The 16,220-nt window shown below is 35.6% G+C and overlaps 2 protein-coding genes across 6 annotated transcripts; one reads left to right on the top strand and one right to left on the bottom strand.

Annotated features, from left to right (window-relative positions):
* Positions 1 to 3,177: 3,177 nt before the first annotated feature.
* Positions 3,178 to 9,681, top strand: LOC146897983 (two-component response regulator ARR2-like). 2 transcript variants are annotated; one of them, XM_085731998.1, is made up of 11 exons: positions 3,178 to 3,384; positions 4,054 to 5,153; positions 5,240 to 5,304; positions 5,433 to 5,646; positions 5,734 to 5,820; positions 6,929 to 7,102; positions 7,507 to 7,659; positions 7,765 to 8,202; positions 8,293 to 8,366; positions 8,673 to 9,288; positions 9,413 to 9,681. In XM_085731998.1, exons 6-11 carry the CDS (start codon positions 6,961 to 6,963, stop codon positions 9,433 to 9,435), a joined length of 1,446 nt encoding a protein of 481 aa, XP_085588124.1. In that variant the 5' UTR covers positions 3,178 to 3,384; positions 4,054 to 5,153; positions 5,240 to 5,304; positions 5,433 to 5,646; positions 5,734 to 5,820; positions 6,929 to 6,960; the 3' UTR covers positions 9,436 to 9,681. The 2 variants fall into 2 exon arrangements, with proteins under 2 accessions (XP_085588124.1, XP_085588123.1); XM_085731997.1 differs by lacking the exons at positions 3,178 to 3,384; positions 4,054 to 5,153; positions 5,240 to 5,304; positions 5,433 to 5,646; positions 5,734 to 5,820 and having other exon boundaries at positions 6,752 to 7,102.
* Positions 9,682 to 10,326: 645 nt separating this feature from the next.
* On the bottom strand, positions 10,327 to 14,160 carry LOC146897982 (Protein kinase superfamily protein). Of its 4 annotated transcripts, none has more exons than XM_085731999.1 (9): positions 14,016 to 14,160; positions 13,366 to 13,519; positions 13,161 to 13,251; positions 12,805 to 12,876; positions 12,646 to 12,734; positions 12,412 to 12,530; positions 11,258 to 11,398; positions 10,837 to 10,913; positions 10,327 to 10,611 (listed from the first exon to the last, which is right to left on the bottom strand). In XM_085731999.1, exons 1-9 carry the CDS (start codon positions 14,083 to 14,085, stop codon positions 10,465 to 10,467), a joined length of 960 nt encoding a protein of 319 aa, XP_085588125.1. In that variant the 5' UTR covers positions 14,086 to 14,160; the 3' UTR covers positions 10,327 to 10,464. The 4 variants fall into 4 exon arrangements, with proteins under 4 accessions (XP_085588125.1, XP_085588127.1, XP_085588129.1 ...); XM_085732001.1 differs by having other exon boundaries at positions 13,916 to 14,114; XM_085732003.1 differs by having other exon boundaries at positions 13,366 to 13,512; positions 13,916 to 14,114.
* Positions 14,161 to 16,220: the final 2,060 nt, after the last annotated feature.

Below are 16,220 nucleotides of genomic sequence, written 5' to 3'. Positions count from 1 at the left end.
TCATTTCTGGGAATTTTGGAATATACCTCATTTTCATCTTCTGAGTCTGAATCTGATCCAGCTTCTGAAGTTGCTGTTGCTACCAACCCAACAGCTATCTTTGCATCTTCATCAGCTTCCTCTTTATCAGATCCAGATTCACTTCCCAAATCATCCCAGGTTGCCATTAAACTCTGCTTGATCTGCTTCTTGAATTTGCTTGGTTTGAATGTAGACCTCTTTGACTTGTCCTTTGTCTTTTCTTTTTGAAGATCAGGGCATTCAGCAATGAAATGTCCAGGCTTCTTACAGTTGAAGCATCCCTTCTGATCTTCTTTCCTTGAGCTTCTGGAGTTGCTCCTCTTGGTTAGAAACTTTCTGTTCTTCTTGTCCAGATATTGAAGTCTGTTTGAGAGCATGACCATTTCAGCTGCATCTGGTTCAGAATCTGAACTTGATTGTTCTTCCTCTTCAGATTCAATCACTTTGAGAGCTTTTGATGACTTGCCTTTGGATGGAAGAGCTATTGATTTACTCTTCTTAGTAGACTCATGTTCATTGAGACTTAACTCATGAACTTTGAGAGAACTAACAAGATCTTCGACACTTAAAGTGTTTAAATCTTTAGCTTCCTCAATGGCAGTCACCTTTGGTCTCCATCTTGCAGGTAAGCTTCTGAGTATCTTGCTCACATGGTCAGAAGCAACATAGCTCTTCTTTAGAATTTGTAGCCCAGAGACTAAGGTTTGAAACCTTGAGTACATCTCTTCAATAGTTTCATCATCCTTCATCTTGAATAACTCGTACTGATGTACAAGCATGAGAGCTTTAGCTTCTTTGACCTTCTTGCTGCCTTCGTAGTTTGAACAGAGTGAAGCAAACATAGCTTTAGCAGTGGATTTGTCACTCATCTTCATGTACTCTGCTTTGGGTATAGCAGTGACAAGAGATCCTCTGATAATATGATGCTTCTTGTAGAGTTTCTTCAACTCAGGAGTATGTTTCTTTCTATCCACAACAGCTCCTTCTTCATCAAGGACTAAATCACCAACACCATCTTCCAGAATATCCCATAGTTCTTCATCTAGGCTCATGATATAACTGTAAAAGTTGGTTTTCCACCAAGAAAATTCTTCAGCATCTCCATTGAATTTTAGAATCTTTCCAACACTGGATTTCTTACTATCACTATAATCATGTGAGACATTTTTATAGCTAGTATCACCAGATCCAGTAGGAGGAGGAGTAGACATGTTTTTCTCAGATATTTGACTGTTGCACGGTTAAGTGTTACACAACAGACCAAGGCTCTAGATACCAATTGAAGGTGAGAAAAACACAAGAGGGGGGGGGGGGTTGAATTGTGTTTTGGAAAATTCTTCGTTTCTCCTAAAAGCTGAACACACTGGTCAGAAGCTAAGTGAAACAGCTTCTGAAGTAGTTATAAGAATCTAAATGCAGCGGAATAAAACAGAGAGAGAAGAAGAACGACACAAAGCAATTATACTGGTTCCTTCCACAAACCGGAAGTAGTCCAGCCCCCCTTGCACTTCCAAGGAGATTTCACTAAGAGTAATATCTGATTACAATTGCTCAAGCACACAAGCAAGAGACTTCCTTTGCTCAAGCACACAAGCAAGAGACTTCCTTTGCTCAAGAACACAATCAAGAGACTTCCTTTGCTCAAGAACACAATCAAGAGACTTCCCTGCTCAAGCACAACTGCAAGAGACTTCTAACTAAACAAAATTACACAGAAAATTGTTTAAGGTTGAACACTTGATATACAATCAGAGGTGCTCACAATACAAATCAGATACAGACTCAATGACTTAAGAATTTCTAAGATATAACTTTGAGACACAGAAATTCTAAGTGAATGCAGAACAATTTCAGCAGAGGTTTGGCACTTGTAAAAATGTTGTGAGTCTTTCGTTCAGCATTAGCGTTCTTGCATTGCCAATTCTCTAAGTCTTCACTCCTTTATATAGAGGTGTGAAAGAGACGTTGTGAAATTGCCAGCACATCAAAGAGTCGTTGTTGAAGCTTGATCTTTCACCAATAATCTTTTGCCTGATTTGGTTGTTGTCCTATGAAGAACCAATTTGAAATCCATTCCTTATCCAAAGGAACATCTATGCAGGCGAAGCCGTATTCTGGAGCTGTTTTCTTGTCTTGTAGTGTGGACACAAAACAGAGTAGTGGAGAAGGTGGTTGTACAGTTCGTACAATAGTACAATGTCAACGCTTTCGTCCAAATTGCAAGCACATGCCTTCAAACACCTTTGAAATGACCGTTGCAATGTTCCACTAATTTTCTGATGTGTTTTCGAATCCAATAGACAGCTTTTGCAGTGTTGATTCTTCAATCTTTGAATCTTTGCAAATCCAATTGATCTTCAGCTTCTGGTGAAATGACTTCTGATGAGGCAGCTTCTGATAACGCAGCTTCTGATGATGTGACTTCTGGACCTCTTGTCTTCAGAAGCAGTAATCTTCAGGAGCACCATTTCTTCAGGAGCGCTTTACTAACTTCAGGAGCGACTTTACTTCAGGAGCGCTTTTTCTCTTCAGGAGCGAGTTGCCTTCAGAAGCGTCTAAGCTTCATTTTCTTTTGCTCTTTATTTGCTCATTCAGAACCAATTAATGATGTAACTTTTTAACTGTGGTCCTGTACACTTGAACAAATATTAGCTAGTCCAATTTACAATTTTTAATACCTTGTTATCATCAAAACTCTTTAAGGTTCATTGTTAAACACATTTTGTTCCAACATCTTCTAGTTTAACTCTCGGATTTGTGGTTTGCCTAACACACACAAACCTGCTTGTGAGGATTTCCCCCACTAATAAACACTTGTTTAGACTCTCCCACTCAACAATATCAGGCTTGGTGCATGGATATAATGATAGGTGGCCCGACACCAGAAATATGATAGCAGGTGGTCTAATGGATATTGAAGAAACTCTAATACCATTTTAGAATTTGTGGTTGAACCTAAAACAATCCTAAAAGATCGGCTTTTGAGGTGAGTACCACTCCCACTTATAAACACTTTTCAAGTCATGTCTTATTCGATACGGGGACTTTTAACTTTACCCAATATTCCAAGTTTGAACCCGAGCTTAGACACGCAACAATCCTAAAATCTTTAGGACAAGTTTGTTGTCTATTTAAAACACAAGAGAGAGATCAGGCAGCTGGACACTATAGGATTCAGGTTCTCTATTTGAAAAACAAAGAATGAAATGAACCCAGAACATTTAAATAAATTGTTCAATACTCCCTCCTGAATAAAAATGTAACAAAAAATTCACTAACGTATATTTCTGTTCTATTGATCAATCAACCTTCCAGGGGTTCCTTTATGCACCGCAAGTCTTTATCTTCATCCTCACTAAATAGGTATTCTCTGTTTACACTTTCCCATTTTTTCTTGCCTTTATCTGCATTATTTAATAGTAAAATTGAAACAAATTAAATATATTCAAATATGTTTGACTGGAAAATTAAATATTTTGCTGATTAATTATAGGAAAAATTCATAGCAAATGTATTTATAGTTTAGGAAAAACTATTTAGTCATTTGCCTGATGTTTCATGTTTAAAGAGCTATGAAGCACGGACACTCATGTTTAAAGAGCTATGAAGCACGGACACTTCTGAGATTAGGTGTGTCCCAGTGTCGGACACGTGTTAGTGTCCAACACCAACACATATAATCACACTGAGTTGTCAGTGTCGTGTCAGGTGTCCGTGTCTGAATTCGTGCCTCATAGTTAAAGATTGATTTATGACTCTAAATTGGGTTATTTTTTTATGGATGATTTTCTTAATTGTGTATGTGTGTGGTTTTTTCCGTGCATAATTATGTTTAAGGTAAGTATACTTTATGAAGGGCATTATTTGATTTATGCGTCTCTTTGGAATTTTATTTTGTATAGGTGAGAGTGACACCGACTATTTTCCGGTGTTTTTCATTTTTCTTTCTGAGAGGAACAATTTATATTTTGTATTTAGTTTTGCTGCAAAATTTGGAGTCTAACAGGAAACCTTGTTGCTTTGGATTTGCAGGAGCTGAAGGATTTTGAGAAGATGAAAAAATTCAATGTTACCCTTCACGGGAAAATGAAAAGCGAGCATTGCCAAACTAAAGAAGCATTCAGATAAATGTTATGGAGTTTTATCACTCAACCTGAATTAGTGGGACATGAAAATGAGACCTTGAAGAAAAAGAGAGGAAAGTTTCAAGCTCTAATTTCTCTGAATCATAGTGATGTTGCCTTTTATCTAACTCGCACTCGTTGCTCTTTGGATCTTGCATCATTAGGAATTTTGGAGAATGTTGAAGCGATAGCAGTTGAGCATAGACATAGGCTAGTGAATATATGTAACAAAATATTAGTCTTCGTCTTGCTTGCTCCTAGTTGAGTTTAAGCAGAGGCAAGATCCCATTACTCCGTCTCTCACACACACAAAACATGTTTAGATATACTTTTCTTTCTTGTAATTGTAAAATTTCTTGCTTTTGATGTAATTTCTATTACAGTCTGTTAATAGAAAAAATAAGGACCTTTGGATCGCAGCTTTGCAAGGTTACCATTTAACATCTCTGTATTAGATTTAAGAGTGAATGAAAATATAAATTGTGAAAAATGATTGTTACACTACAGAGAAGTTGTAGCTCTATACTTTTAGAGGTCTAACTTAGAAAGTTACATAACAGAGTAGCTGAATGATAGATAATATAATCTCTCACACCCTACCAGTCGTGACAGATCTGTATTGCATTTGCGAAGCATCAGGGTTTAGTGTTTTATTATACAACTATGATGCCTCTACATAATCATAAATCTGAGAGACCTCAAGCTTGAATTTTCATGTTGCTCCTAGCTGCATACTTCACCGGGCTAAAGAGAATTTGCTCTAAGTGAATAAAATCAACCAATCTATAAGTTTCAGCTATTTGATTAGGGTTGAAATATGGGTTTAAAGTTTAAAAGGTCTATAACATAAAAAAGTTTTTCGGATTCTACAAGGATAACTATTCTATTGGTGCACGGTCTTATCACACAGAATTGGATTCAACTTCAGCCTGCCTCTAAATTGATAAGAATTTATGGGGCCAACTATGGTGAGATCCCTGCCAACAATTTGGATGGAGATTTGAAATGGTGAGTCGATAATCATATATTTAGGTCATGTTTCGTCTTTCATTTTTTGGTGATACTATTCAATGCTAATGCTATACCTTGTGCAGGGATATTGATCTGATACTTGAAAGACGAGGAGGACATACTCTGTCAATGAGGTGTCAGCTCAATGGTAAGAGTTTGACTTTGTAACATCAAGAGACGAAGTTCAAATCCCATACGAGACAGTTGTAAAATGGACAATAGCGTTATAATTTATTAATAATAATTTTCCTTTCCCCAAAATTGTTTTTTAAAAAGGTAGACATGCGCCAAAGAGCAACCGCAATCAATTTAATCCACTGCTGCAAGGTGTTGGCTAGCTTAGTGGCTGATCACCGGATTGCATAAAAGCTTCAGGTTAAAGACTTATTGGAATGAGGTAGGACTAATATTGAAAGGGGATACCCCATCTGTCCATGTTAAAGTTCTTGGAACACTGGAAAAAGGTGCTGACAGGTGGCACTTCTGCATGGTATGAATTTAACGTCATCGGATTCGTTATTCTAACTTATTCCTTGTATTGGCCATCAAATTAAGTAAACATTTATTCATATCTTAGAAAATTAATAAAGTTGAAGTTTCAAATGAAAGTGCAACGTCGCAAACCCTACGCCTTCATTTGTTCGACCGTTTCTCTTTTACTCAGGTAAGCGAATCGAGTACCCTAATGTAATCATCGTACTTAGTGGATCTTATTAATGTTTGTTGTTTGTGATTTCTCTAAATTCTTGTGTTTGTTTATCTTCCCTTCAATGTAGTTCACATGCCTCGTGTTTTTTTTAAATATCGATTTTTAAACACTAGATCATATAATTAATCTTTGTTGATCTATTCGGAATGAAATGAGTGGAATTAATGTCAGATTCTCTGGGGGGGTTCCACTTTGATGATAATTGTTAACAAGATTTTAATTGTGTTGTAATCGCCGTGCTATTGGTTGCGACAAGGTCTTAATTGTGGTTATGGTTGCGTTGCGGCCGTTGTAAGCTGATTCAAAAATTTGACTTATGCTCAATTTGGAGGCTACAATAGTACTTTGACCTCTTTCATGTATTGATGATATCAGTTATATCTGCGATACCAGTTTTCTCTTGGATATCTTACCTGTACATATCAGTGAAGTATCCGAGTTTTATTTTTTCTTTCCAAATCATAATTATCTAATTCTGATGTAGACTTTTTCATCTGTCAATTTCTTTTACTTGAGTCACAACGATTTTCATCTTTTGTTCTCTGTGCAAGCGCTAATGTCAATATGATGTTTTTGTGTGATTGTGTTTATGTGTCCATTTAAACAGCTCTATTCTCATCCTGTACGTATCAGTCCATTTCAATGCATGACTCTTTTCATTGATTAGTTGATGCATGTTTGTACTAATAAAAGTTTAAAGTATATTTTTTGTTTTGCAATTATGTTTGCTGCATAATTATAGTATTCAATTTAGTTAAATTTTTATTCCAAATCTGAAATAATCAATATCCAAAGCATTGTGTTCTAGTTTTATAAATTAATGTATAAGGCATACATTGTAAGTTTGCTTTTTTTAAATTACAACTATACATTTATGAGATTTTATGATTTTGTCTTTTTCAATTCTGTGTATGTATCTTAGATGCACGTTATTACATTGTTCAAGGATATGCATATAGTTGCAATGGAAATGTATTGTTTTGTATCTGATACTTGTATCATAAGTATGCATCATAGATGCTCAATGTGCTCCCTCTCTCACTCAACAAATTTTTGCACTCAGATCAACTTCTCTGCATTTTACTCTCTTCTATCATGGAGTCTGACGAGTTCCAGTCAGCGGCGAAGCTGAGGAGGTACCATGGTCCAGTAGCCGGTGTAAAAGTGTTGGTTGTGGATGCTAGTTCAGCATGCCGAACAATTGTATCAAAAATGCTTCTTTCACTTGGATATGAAGGTAATTGACACTTATTCTGGAAGTTAAAAGTTATTTTTTATATTTATATTTCTGGCTAATATGCTGCAGAACTACTACACTCAGATTTCGTGGCAACCTTAAAGTTTCAGATATTTCCATATTTCTAGCTGTTTATCTACTAACCATAGAAATCAATATGATTATTCATTATGGATTATTTTTTGATAAATTTATCATATTCATTGACTCTGTTCTTTCAGCTAATAGTTTCTTGTTTAATGTATGCATGTGTCTTCCTCGCTTTAGATCATCATATAATCTGATAACTTATTGTAATGTAGCCGTGATTTTAAATTTTTGCTTCTTAAGGCTAAACTATTGGGACATTGTCTCCATTTTTATTTATTTTTGAAACAATTTTCTTGACATTCTTTCAATACTAGTTATGACGGCTTCACTAGCTTCCGATGCATTATCCATTATCTGTGATAAGAAGAATGAGGTTAACCTTGTGCTTGTGGAGGTTCAGTTGCCAGACATGGAAATATATGAGCTCGTAGGGAAAATGGGAGAAAGCTGTAATCTCCCGTCTTTCAGTAAGTTCTAGTACTAGCTTTGGCTTACTATTTACTTGAAGCCTCACATGCTTGTCGCTGAGATCGGGTTCGTTATCTGACAGTAACTATTTGTTGCATTTGTAGTTATGACTGCTTATGATGACGACACTCCTTCCATATCACGGGCTCTTGGTTTTGGAGCCAAATGGTGTTTTAGAAAGCCAGTTCAGATTTCTGATCTACATGACCTTTGGCGATTCGCAGTGTGGAACCGATATGAAACAACAGTCATTGAAGCAGTACCTGACTTCGTGTGGCATCTGTCAGATGTGATTATGGCAACCAAGGGTCCCAAATGCCAACCATCCATGAATACAGGAGAATGGTTTCGCCAAAATGCAATTGGTCTAGAAGGCCAACCATCTTTGAATGCAGGAGAAAAGACTCTCCGAAGTGCAAATGGTAAAGAACACGAATTTCCTGAAAAAGATAACTCAGTACTCCTGAACAGGAAAAGGAAAAGCTGGACTGATGATTTACATATGAAGTTCTTGGAAGCTGTTGAAATAGCAGGAATCGACGGTGAGTTTGAACTTGTGTATTATTTATTAATTTCTGCTGTGCTAGTGGCTATAAGTAAAAAATAACGTTTGTTGTCGTTCTTGTGTGAAGCTGGTCCGAAGACAATATTCCAGATTATGAATGTGGAAGGGTTTACCAAAGAGAGTGCCTCAAACTATTTACAGGTTTGTTCTTTGTAATGGCGCATGTGTACTGTCTTGTACAACTCTTTTTTGTACACTTTTTAATAACCGACGTGTGGAAAATGTCCAAGCGTACTGCTTGATGTAAAGTCTGAAACTCAAAATAGGCACACTTGGGGCAACTGGTAATCGAGGCTCCCACCATTGGGGATTACTGGAAAGTTTGAATGTTAATTTCAGTTATGTTTTAGCAGGAAGCAGCAGAATTAGTCTTCAGCTGCATATTCTGTTTCTGCATTATCATGTGGCATTCTAATCACGACCTAATAGTACATTTGATTGTTTCAGAGATATCGTCAATCTATGAACCTACGTGCTACTGCAATGGAACAGCATGTGAATGAATATGTGTCTCGGACTAACAAAAGTCAAGGAAAACGCCCTCTAGAAAAACAAGTTTTGATCAACGATCCAACTGTCGATCCGAAGGATCTCAGTAATTTTGTGCCTGTGCATATTCTTGACACTTCTGCTACTTTTCTTCCCTTGGAAAGTTCAAGTTGTCCGGAGTCACCTTTCAGTCAAAATCAGCTGTCCCTGCCATTGGAACAGCAAGGTGTTGCGCACACCGCATCCAGCCTTGGCAGGTTTATAAACCATGTTAATGTTGATGAATCTGAAAAGATCAGCCAGGTTTTTATTACAGCAGATGGAGAAGTTTCTAATGCAGGACAACAGTTGAATTTTTCAACACCGCTGACCTTTGACATGTGCGAACCATTATGCACGGTGCTTCCTATGCCGCCACTACCACCAGATGAAAAGGCATACTATGATAAGTTTTTTTATGCAAAAGGAACTCAGCTGTTTACTGATGAGGATTTGAAAATGTGGTTATCAACTATTCGAGGTATGAACATGCCAGTAATATATCATTGTGCGTGCGCTCGGGCCGCGAGCACAAGTGAGTCTACATTTTCTTCTTGTTTCTATTATTATTTACATATATTCTCCTTTTTATTTATCATTTTTGTTATTTTTTACTTTTTTTGTTAAAAATTTCTAATTAGGCCACTTTGATTTGGCAGGCAATGTGAATGCTTTTGCTTGAAGATGTGGAAGGATGTCAAGACAATAAGGATTCAATAATTTCATTTTTTCTGGAACTTTTTCATTGAGAATTTGGTCTTTATATATCGGCTTTTGCTGGTTTTGATTTAAGTTGTTGCATTGAATAACGACAAGGTCAACAACAACAATAATACTTGTTTGCTGAAATATTATGAAAACTAAACATGGAGTGGCTTTCTGTTCTTAATATATATCCATTCTACATCTTTTGGCGTTCTTGGTCTTCGACTATGGTTGTTGTGATCAACCATATGATGCTATCCAGTTAAGAAATATAGATTTGTTTTACAGCTTGAACTTTAAATCAAAATAATCAGTGCAGTTGAACGTATCTTAGGGATGAGGTTCCTGTACGAATCTAACAATTTTTTAAAAATTGTTTGGTTTACTGTTTCTTATTGTCATCATGAAGTATTCAAGTAGATGGAGCATTGAGCTCATTTGTGTTGACATAGGAAGAGGGTCTAAGCCTGAATTAGGGATGAATCGCAATTGAAAGGCTTAGAGACCCGATTTACAAAGCTTCTCTTTAGTCTATGCGTCTGTTTGGATTGACGTTTTTTCACCCAGACGATCACGTTTGAGAGCCTACCCACTGTGAAAACTAGAAGCTGGTATTTGTAATCTCAACATCATCACCTAATAGACTCTAGAATCAAATTAACTTTTTCTTGTATGTGTATTGAATAGCTATGTGAATATTTTTCTGATTCAGTATTTTAGTTTCTTAAGTAAATTAAATAAGCCAACTTAAGTTTATGTAACCTACCTTATCATTAAGTAGGAATCATCTTCATTTCTCAAAAGAAGTCGAAAACATCGTTACAGCAATTTAGGATGTAATGACTCAAATTTTCTTTGATCATCAAAATGAAGAGAAAACAAATGTATGTCTGTGCATTGGTATATTACTTCTCCATTTCATAGAGTACTGAAGATGAAATATTATTTGTTAAATGTACAAGAAAAGAGCCTCATTTGATTAAGCTTGTCAATAATTATTACAATCCTAAGCTTTTAAATAAGCTAGATAATCATCAATGATAGACATAGCAGATGATCTGTATCCAGAGCCAAAGAGGTTGTAATGATTTAAATAGTGATACAGCAGGTATAGGTCTCTCCTCTTCTCAAAGCCTGGCTGTTTAGGCATTACCTGGAGAGATTATTTAAAATTATCAAAATCTGAAAATTACAGAATCAAATGATATTTCACATGCTAAGTGAATATATGTATGTATTATTTTAACAAAGATATTGAGAAGCCCAACATATAGTCACATTGTTGAGCAAGAATGGTTTTCATAAATTTCATGAAAAAAAACTTGACATTTTGATAGATATTAACTGATGCTAATTAATTTGTTTCATACAATATTACCTCAAAATAAGAGTTATAGAATGAGCCTCCAAAGCCAGCACACCAAGACATACCAAATTCTGCCTCATTGTGTCCATCTATTGAACAAGACAGCATAACAGTTAGTTCCTTATATGATTGTATGATTGTTCTAGTCTCACATATTTGGAACACTCGAATTACAACCAAAGCTAGAGGTTCTAGCTTGCAACTAATACTTCTAGGCCTGCATATCAGTTGAAGTCTTTTGAAAATGTCAACCAAATTGATCCGAACCAAACCAACCAGCTCTTTATCGGTTTGGCTTGGATTTCATGAGAAAAAATTGCAAAAAACGAATCAAACGGTCTCTTTTTTGTTGGTTAGGTGTTTTTCTTTCAAAAAACATTCCAAACCAACTCGTTACACCCCAAGATAATCCAGTCCCGAATGCTTGACTTACAATAACACGCTGGGTCCAATATGACAGGCTCCCCATTTTTGTCAGAGCTTATGTTACCGCTCCAAAGATCTCCATGTAGCAAGCATGGTTCTATCTCTACATTGTCAAACAACGGCGTCATGTTTTCCACCAATCTCTGCCCTGTAGAACAAGTCAATCAGATATAAATCGTAGAGTCTTATTGGAGGAGAGGCTAGTACACTTATAACATTATAAACTCAGTAATGATGCAATAAGCGCTAGTACTTGCTATGATTCCAAATTGCGAAATGGCGAAGTTTGACATAGCTCATAACACTATTTAGGTGTACTTTTTTACTCTCTTATGAAATATGTCTGCAATATATATAACCAAGGTTTTAAAAAACGTCCCGTTACCGTGAAAACGGTCGCACCAAAAAGGTAGAGATAGTGTCCGTTTTTTCTCTGTTTTAAGTAACAGAGTGAACAAAAATCATGGAAACAGCCGCGATAAAACACTGTTACGCCGCGAGGAAACAGCCGAAAAAAAGTATAGACAGTTTACATTGTGATGACCATAGTCCGTAACAGGCGAAATCTCAAATTCTTAACGCGACTGCGACTGCTATTTAAAATCTTGTATATAATACTTAATTGAGATTAAGATTCTAAATGAAGGTGGTATGCTCTTTTTGATTTGTCTCATAGACACTTGTTCTAGGATTAAGGCACCAACAATATATGTAAAATCAAGGAACTGTTCATACATGACAGATCAAAATATATACAACTATCCTCAAGAAAATAATAGCCTCCTGTTTTCCCTATGCAGTAAACTTGGGAAATGGATTCCCTGCAGTAACAGAACCAAACAATTACTGACCTCAACCCTCGGATCTAAATTAATGGCCGTTTAAAACCGATTTAGTGAATGTGTAATCTGAACTGTACGATCTTAAATCAATGGTAAAGAGTGTTTACGGTGTGTAATTGTGAGCTTTTATTACTACAAGGAATCCGGATTGTAAACTTGACGTAATCTTGCATGCATCTAATATGTTTGTGCTCTCAATTTCAATTGGCCTGCTCAGTTTATTCAATATAAATGCCATACACTAAAATCAGGTGCATGGCCAAAATCAGCGAATGGAAAGAACGGTAGTAGTACTGTCACTATATTGGAGCAAAGTTACCTTTTTCCAAAATGGTCCTGTCACTATATTGGTCAAATGCCAGCTGCAACTGGTAACCTAATCTCTGCTCTCCGTAAAACTGAATCCAGTCTGAAGACCAGGTATTTATCTGTGGTGTGCTACATCAAAATATAAATCATATAACTAAAAATCAATCAGTACAAATTACAAAAGACTTCCTTACCTGGAAAAAATACATGATAAATGATAACCATAACAATTACAATAACATACCTGCCAATGGTGTTTTCAACGTCGAAACCAAAGCCTTTACTAGATTTTCCAGACTTGTGCATTTCCGCAAGCTTCCTTCCTAGAACAGACTGGGAAGCAAGAAGTTAAAATTTAAAAGCACAAGTACTCGTAATTCGGACTACTTTCTAAGAAACTCACCTGATCTCTAGATCCACCAAATTCTATGAATTCCATAATGATGAAAGAACCACCAGACGGTAGTGATCCAACCTACAAATCCTAGCAATTAGTTACCTCAATTTCCCTCCAACAAACTAGAAAAAACAGTATCTTCCTGATTCATTCACAACTCACTACTGCTAACCATGTAACACTATCACTTCAGATTGAAGGCGTGTCCAATGTCCAACATACAATGGTATATGACACCGAGACATGTTACATTCAATCATCTCATTTTCTCAAATTATTATCCGTGTTGACGTGTTAGTGTCATGTCCAGCTTCCGTGTCTGTGTCTGTGTATGTGCTTCACAGACTGTAAAATTTTCTCACCTTGTACGGCTTAGGCACACGGATGGTCCTGGTTTCATACATAGCTCCTAAACCAAGAGCCTCCGCCTCAAACATTGATGGACCAATACTCCTGATATAGAGTTTCAACATTCAGCTAAATAATCCAACAAATCCAAATAACCAACAGATAGCTCACACCATCAAAAGAAAAACAGCAGAATGTATATTTCATAGTTCATACTACCTGTTTGTTTTGACAAAGAATGAACCAGCATCAGTATCATAGCGATTCGCAAAATTGATACAACCACCACCAACTGGACTAACTTTGGTTATCTTTGAAGCTTTTCCTTCAGAGAGAATCCACTCACGAACCGGATCCTTACTCATGCTGCACACTAATAAGAAAAACAATAAGCTAAGAAATCTTAGTTATATTTCCTCAAAGCCTATCTTATTGGCATTAATTAATTACACATCACAAATTCATCCAATGAAACACTAACACAGACACGAATACTGAACACGACATGTACACCAATACTGAAACTAGTCATTTAGGAAAATTGAAGTGATTGAATGTAACTAGATAGGTTGGTGTTGGACAACAACGTCAACACGTGTCAGACATGTGTTGGACACCGGATACATTTTCAATATGAAGTGTCAGTGCTACATGCAAGCCTTCTATACTATATCCTTTTCATTAGGACAATTACACTAAGAACAAGAACTACTATATGAAATTTCTCTATTTCAGCTCCAATTATACACAAACTGTAAATAATACTTACTTCTGTTGAAAAAAATAGTGACATGAGTTAAAATTATGTTACTAAAAGATTGGTGATGTCAGAAACAACATGGTACGAGGTAGTTATTATTGTTACTTACTTGGTTGTGATTTGGTTTTGATGAAAGAAGGTAGAAGAAGAGAAGAGAAACATGTTGAAGTGGACATCATGGTTTCCACGTGTTCAACTCTTCTTCTTTCGCCTTTCTTTGGCTTTACGAACACTTTCCACCAATCACACACTATGGTCTATGGGTGCCTTTGTTATGGATTTTGTTTAATTTTAATTTTTTTTTTTATAAAAAATAATAATATTTGTTATTTTTAAGATTTTGAAAAATATTATTATGGCTCTAGAATAAAAAAGTATTAGATTCTTTTCCTAAAATCTATTTTTTTAAAACAATGAGGTAAACAAATCATTTTTTTTAAAGATGGATTTTCGAGAGTTTGCTTTGTTGGGTTAAGTGTGATTGAATATTGAAGCCTGAAATATCCACGAGTTTAACTAAGTTGGCAGAGATAATATATAATATATGTAAGGTCTGGGTTCGAATTCCAAACACCACCAAAAAAGAATGGCTAATGTTAACTTGTGCCCTCAAGGCACGTGTTAAGATACTCATTATAGAAATACACATATCAAAAGACGTGCTTCAATTTCTTAAAAGTTGTTATATTGTATTTTCCAATGCAAAATTGCTCTATTTAGGTTGCTTAACATGTGCCCTGAGAGCACAAGTTAACATGACCCATTTGTTCGGAAGATAAGTAAAATTCAACCAAAAATTATTAATGGAACTTCGTTTTTCAATGATTCATTTTTTATTTTTTCTATATAATTCATTTGGTTAAATTGAAAGTAAAAGAAGTCTGTTTCATTTTTAACGTTAATTCCTTAAAAAAATTATTCCTTCAACTTTATTTTAAAATTTAAATTTTATCCAAAGTAAAAAAAATATATACACTCTCTAATCGATCGTAAGTGATTGTAATATATGTGTATTGTGTTTGCTATTTTGTGTTGAGTTAACATAACTCCATGCCAAAATATGTAATATTTCAAATTTTTCGTGTTTTATAAATGTGCTGGCGTCATCACATCCTTTCTATAAAACACATTTTTAGGAGACATATCTCATCCAATATGAGATTGTACAGACACATGCAAGAAAAGAAATATGATGTTTTCATACCGAGTACGAGTAAATATCGGTTTGAATCGGTTTGGGTGATCAAGTTCATAGGTCGACCTGTCCCATGAACACCCCTAACGAAATCTTATGGATCCTCAAGAAGCAAAGAAACAAGATTTATTCAAACTCATTATGACGCTAGGACGTGATTATGACCCTAACTTGAGAGGTTTTGGGTTTGGCAAATAATAAGACATCATCAACAAAGAAAAGATGTGAGATATTTGGACTAGTGTGCGCCAGGTGCAAGATAAATGGATCAATTTTATTATCTCTCTAAAAACGTGTGTGTGTGTGAGCCACCGCCCGCGACTCTAACCTTTGTTTCTTTTCTTTCATTCATCAAATAGAGGTAATATGATAAGTTTTTGACTAGAAATCATCACTCCATTTTTCTCCTTTCCTTCTATTTTCTGGGTCAAGTAGTCTAGTGACTAGAATTTTACATTTTTTTAGGTGAATAAGTGGAAAGTCTGAGGTTCGAACCGCAACCCCATGCATATATTATAAAATGTCCCTACCAATTGAGTTATGATCACGAGAACTTCTTTCCTTCTATTCAAATAAATAATTTTCACATATATTTAGTTTATTATTTCATGATTTCTTCTTCTTAGTGTTACGTTGTTTTGTTCGTCGTTTGCTTTGGTGTCCCATCTTGTTACAATTTTTGTTCGGCTCATATTGTTAGATATGCTTCAATCTAGTGCGGATTTAATAATTACTTTGGTGTCATTAACGTTCTTGAAGGCATGGGTACTTTGCACACTAGAGTATATTCATATTTGTAGGCTTGTGTATTTTGTCATTTTATGTTATTAACATGTATACTCTAAATTTGTATTACATCAATTTAAATGAATATCCTTTATTTTTCATACAAAATATCTAAAAATAATAAATTTTCCACACAATAGGTTGATCATGGATCTATTCAAACGTCTTTAAGGTAGGAAAAATGCTCTTTTCACCGTCATTTTTGCTCCAAAACATCAAGAAATACGAAAATACCTTTTGGCGTCAGTCAAGTACCGCTGACGAATACTGTTGTTTTTTTCTCCGACGGCAGTTAACTACCGTTTGAAATATTTTTATATTTTTATGGTGTTT

Source organism: Medicago sativa, chromosome 8 (assembly GCF_051527215.1).
Source record: "Medicago sativa cultivar Bolivia chromosome 8, Bolivia_mono, whole genome shotgun sequence".
NCBI lineage: Eukaryota > Viridiplantae > Streptophyta > Magnoliopsida > Fabales > Fabaceae > Medicago > Medicago sativa.
This window is presented reverse-complemented; position numbering and strand designations above follow the sequence as displayed.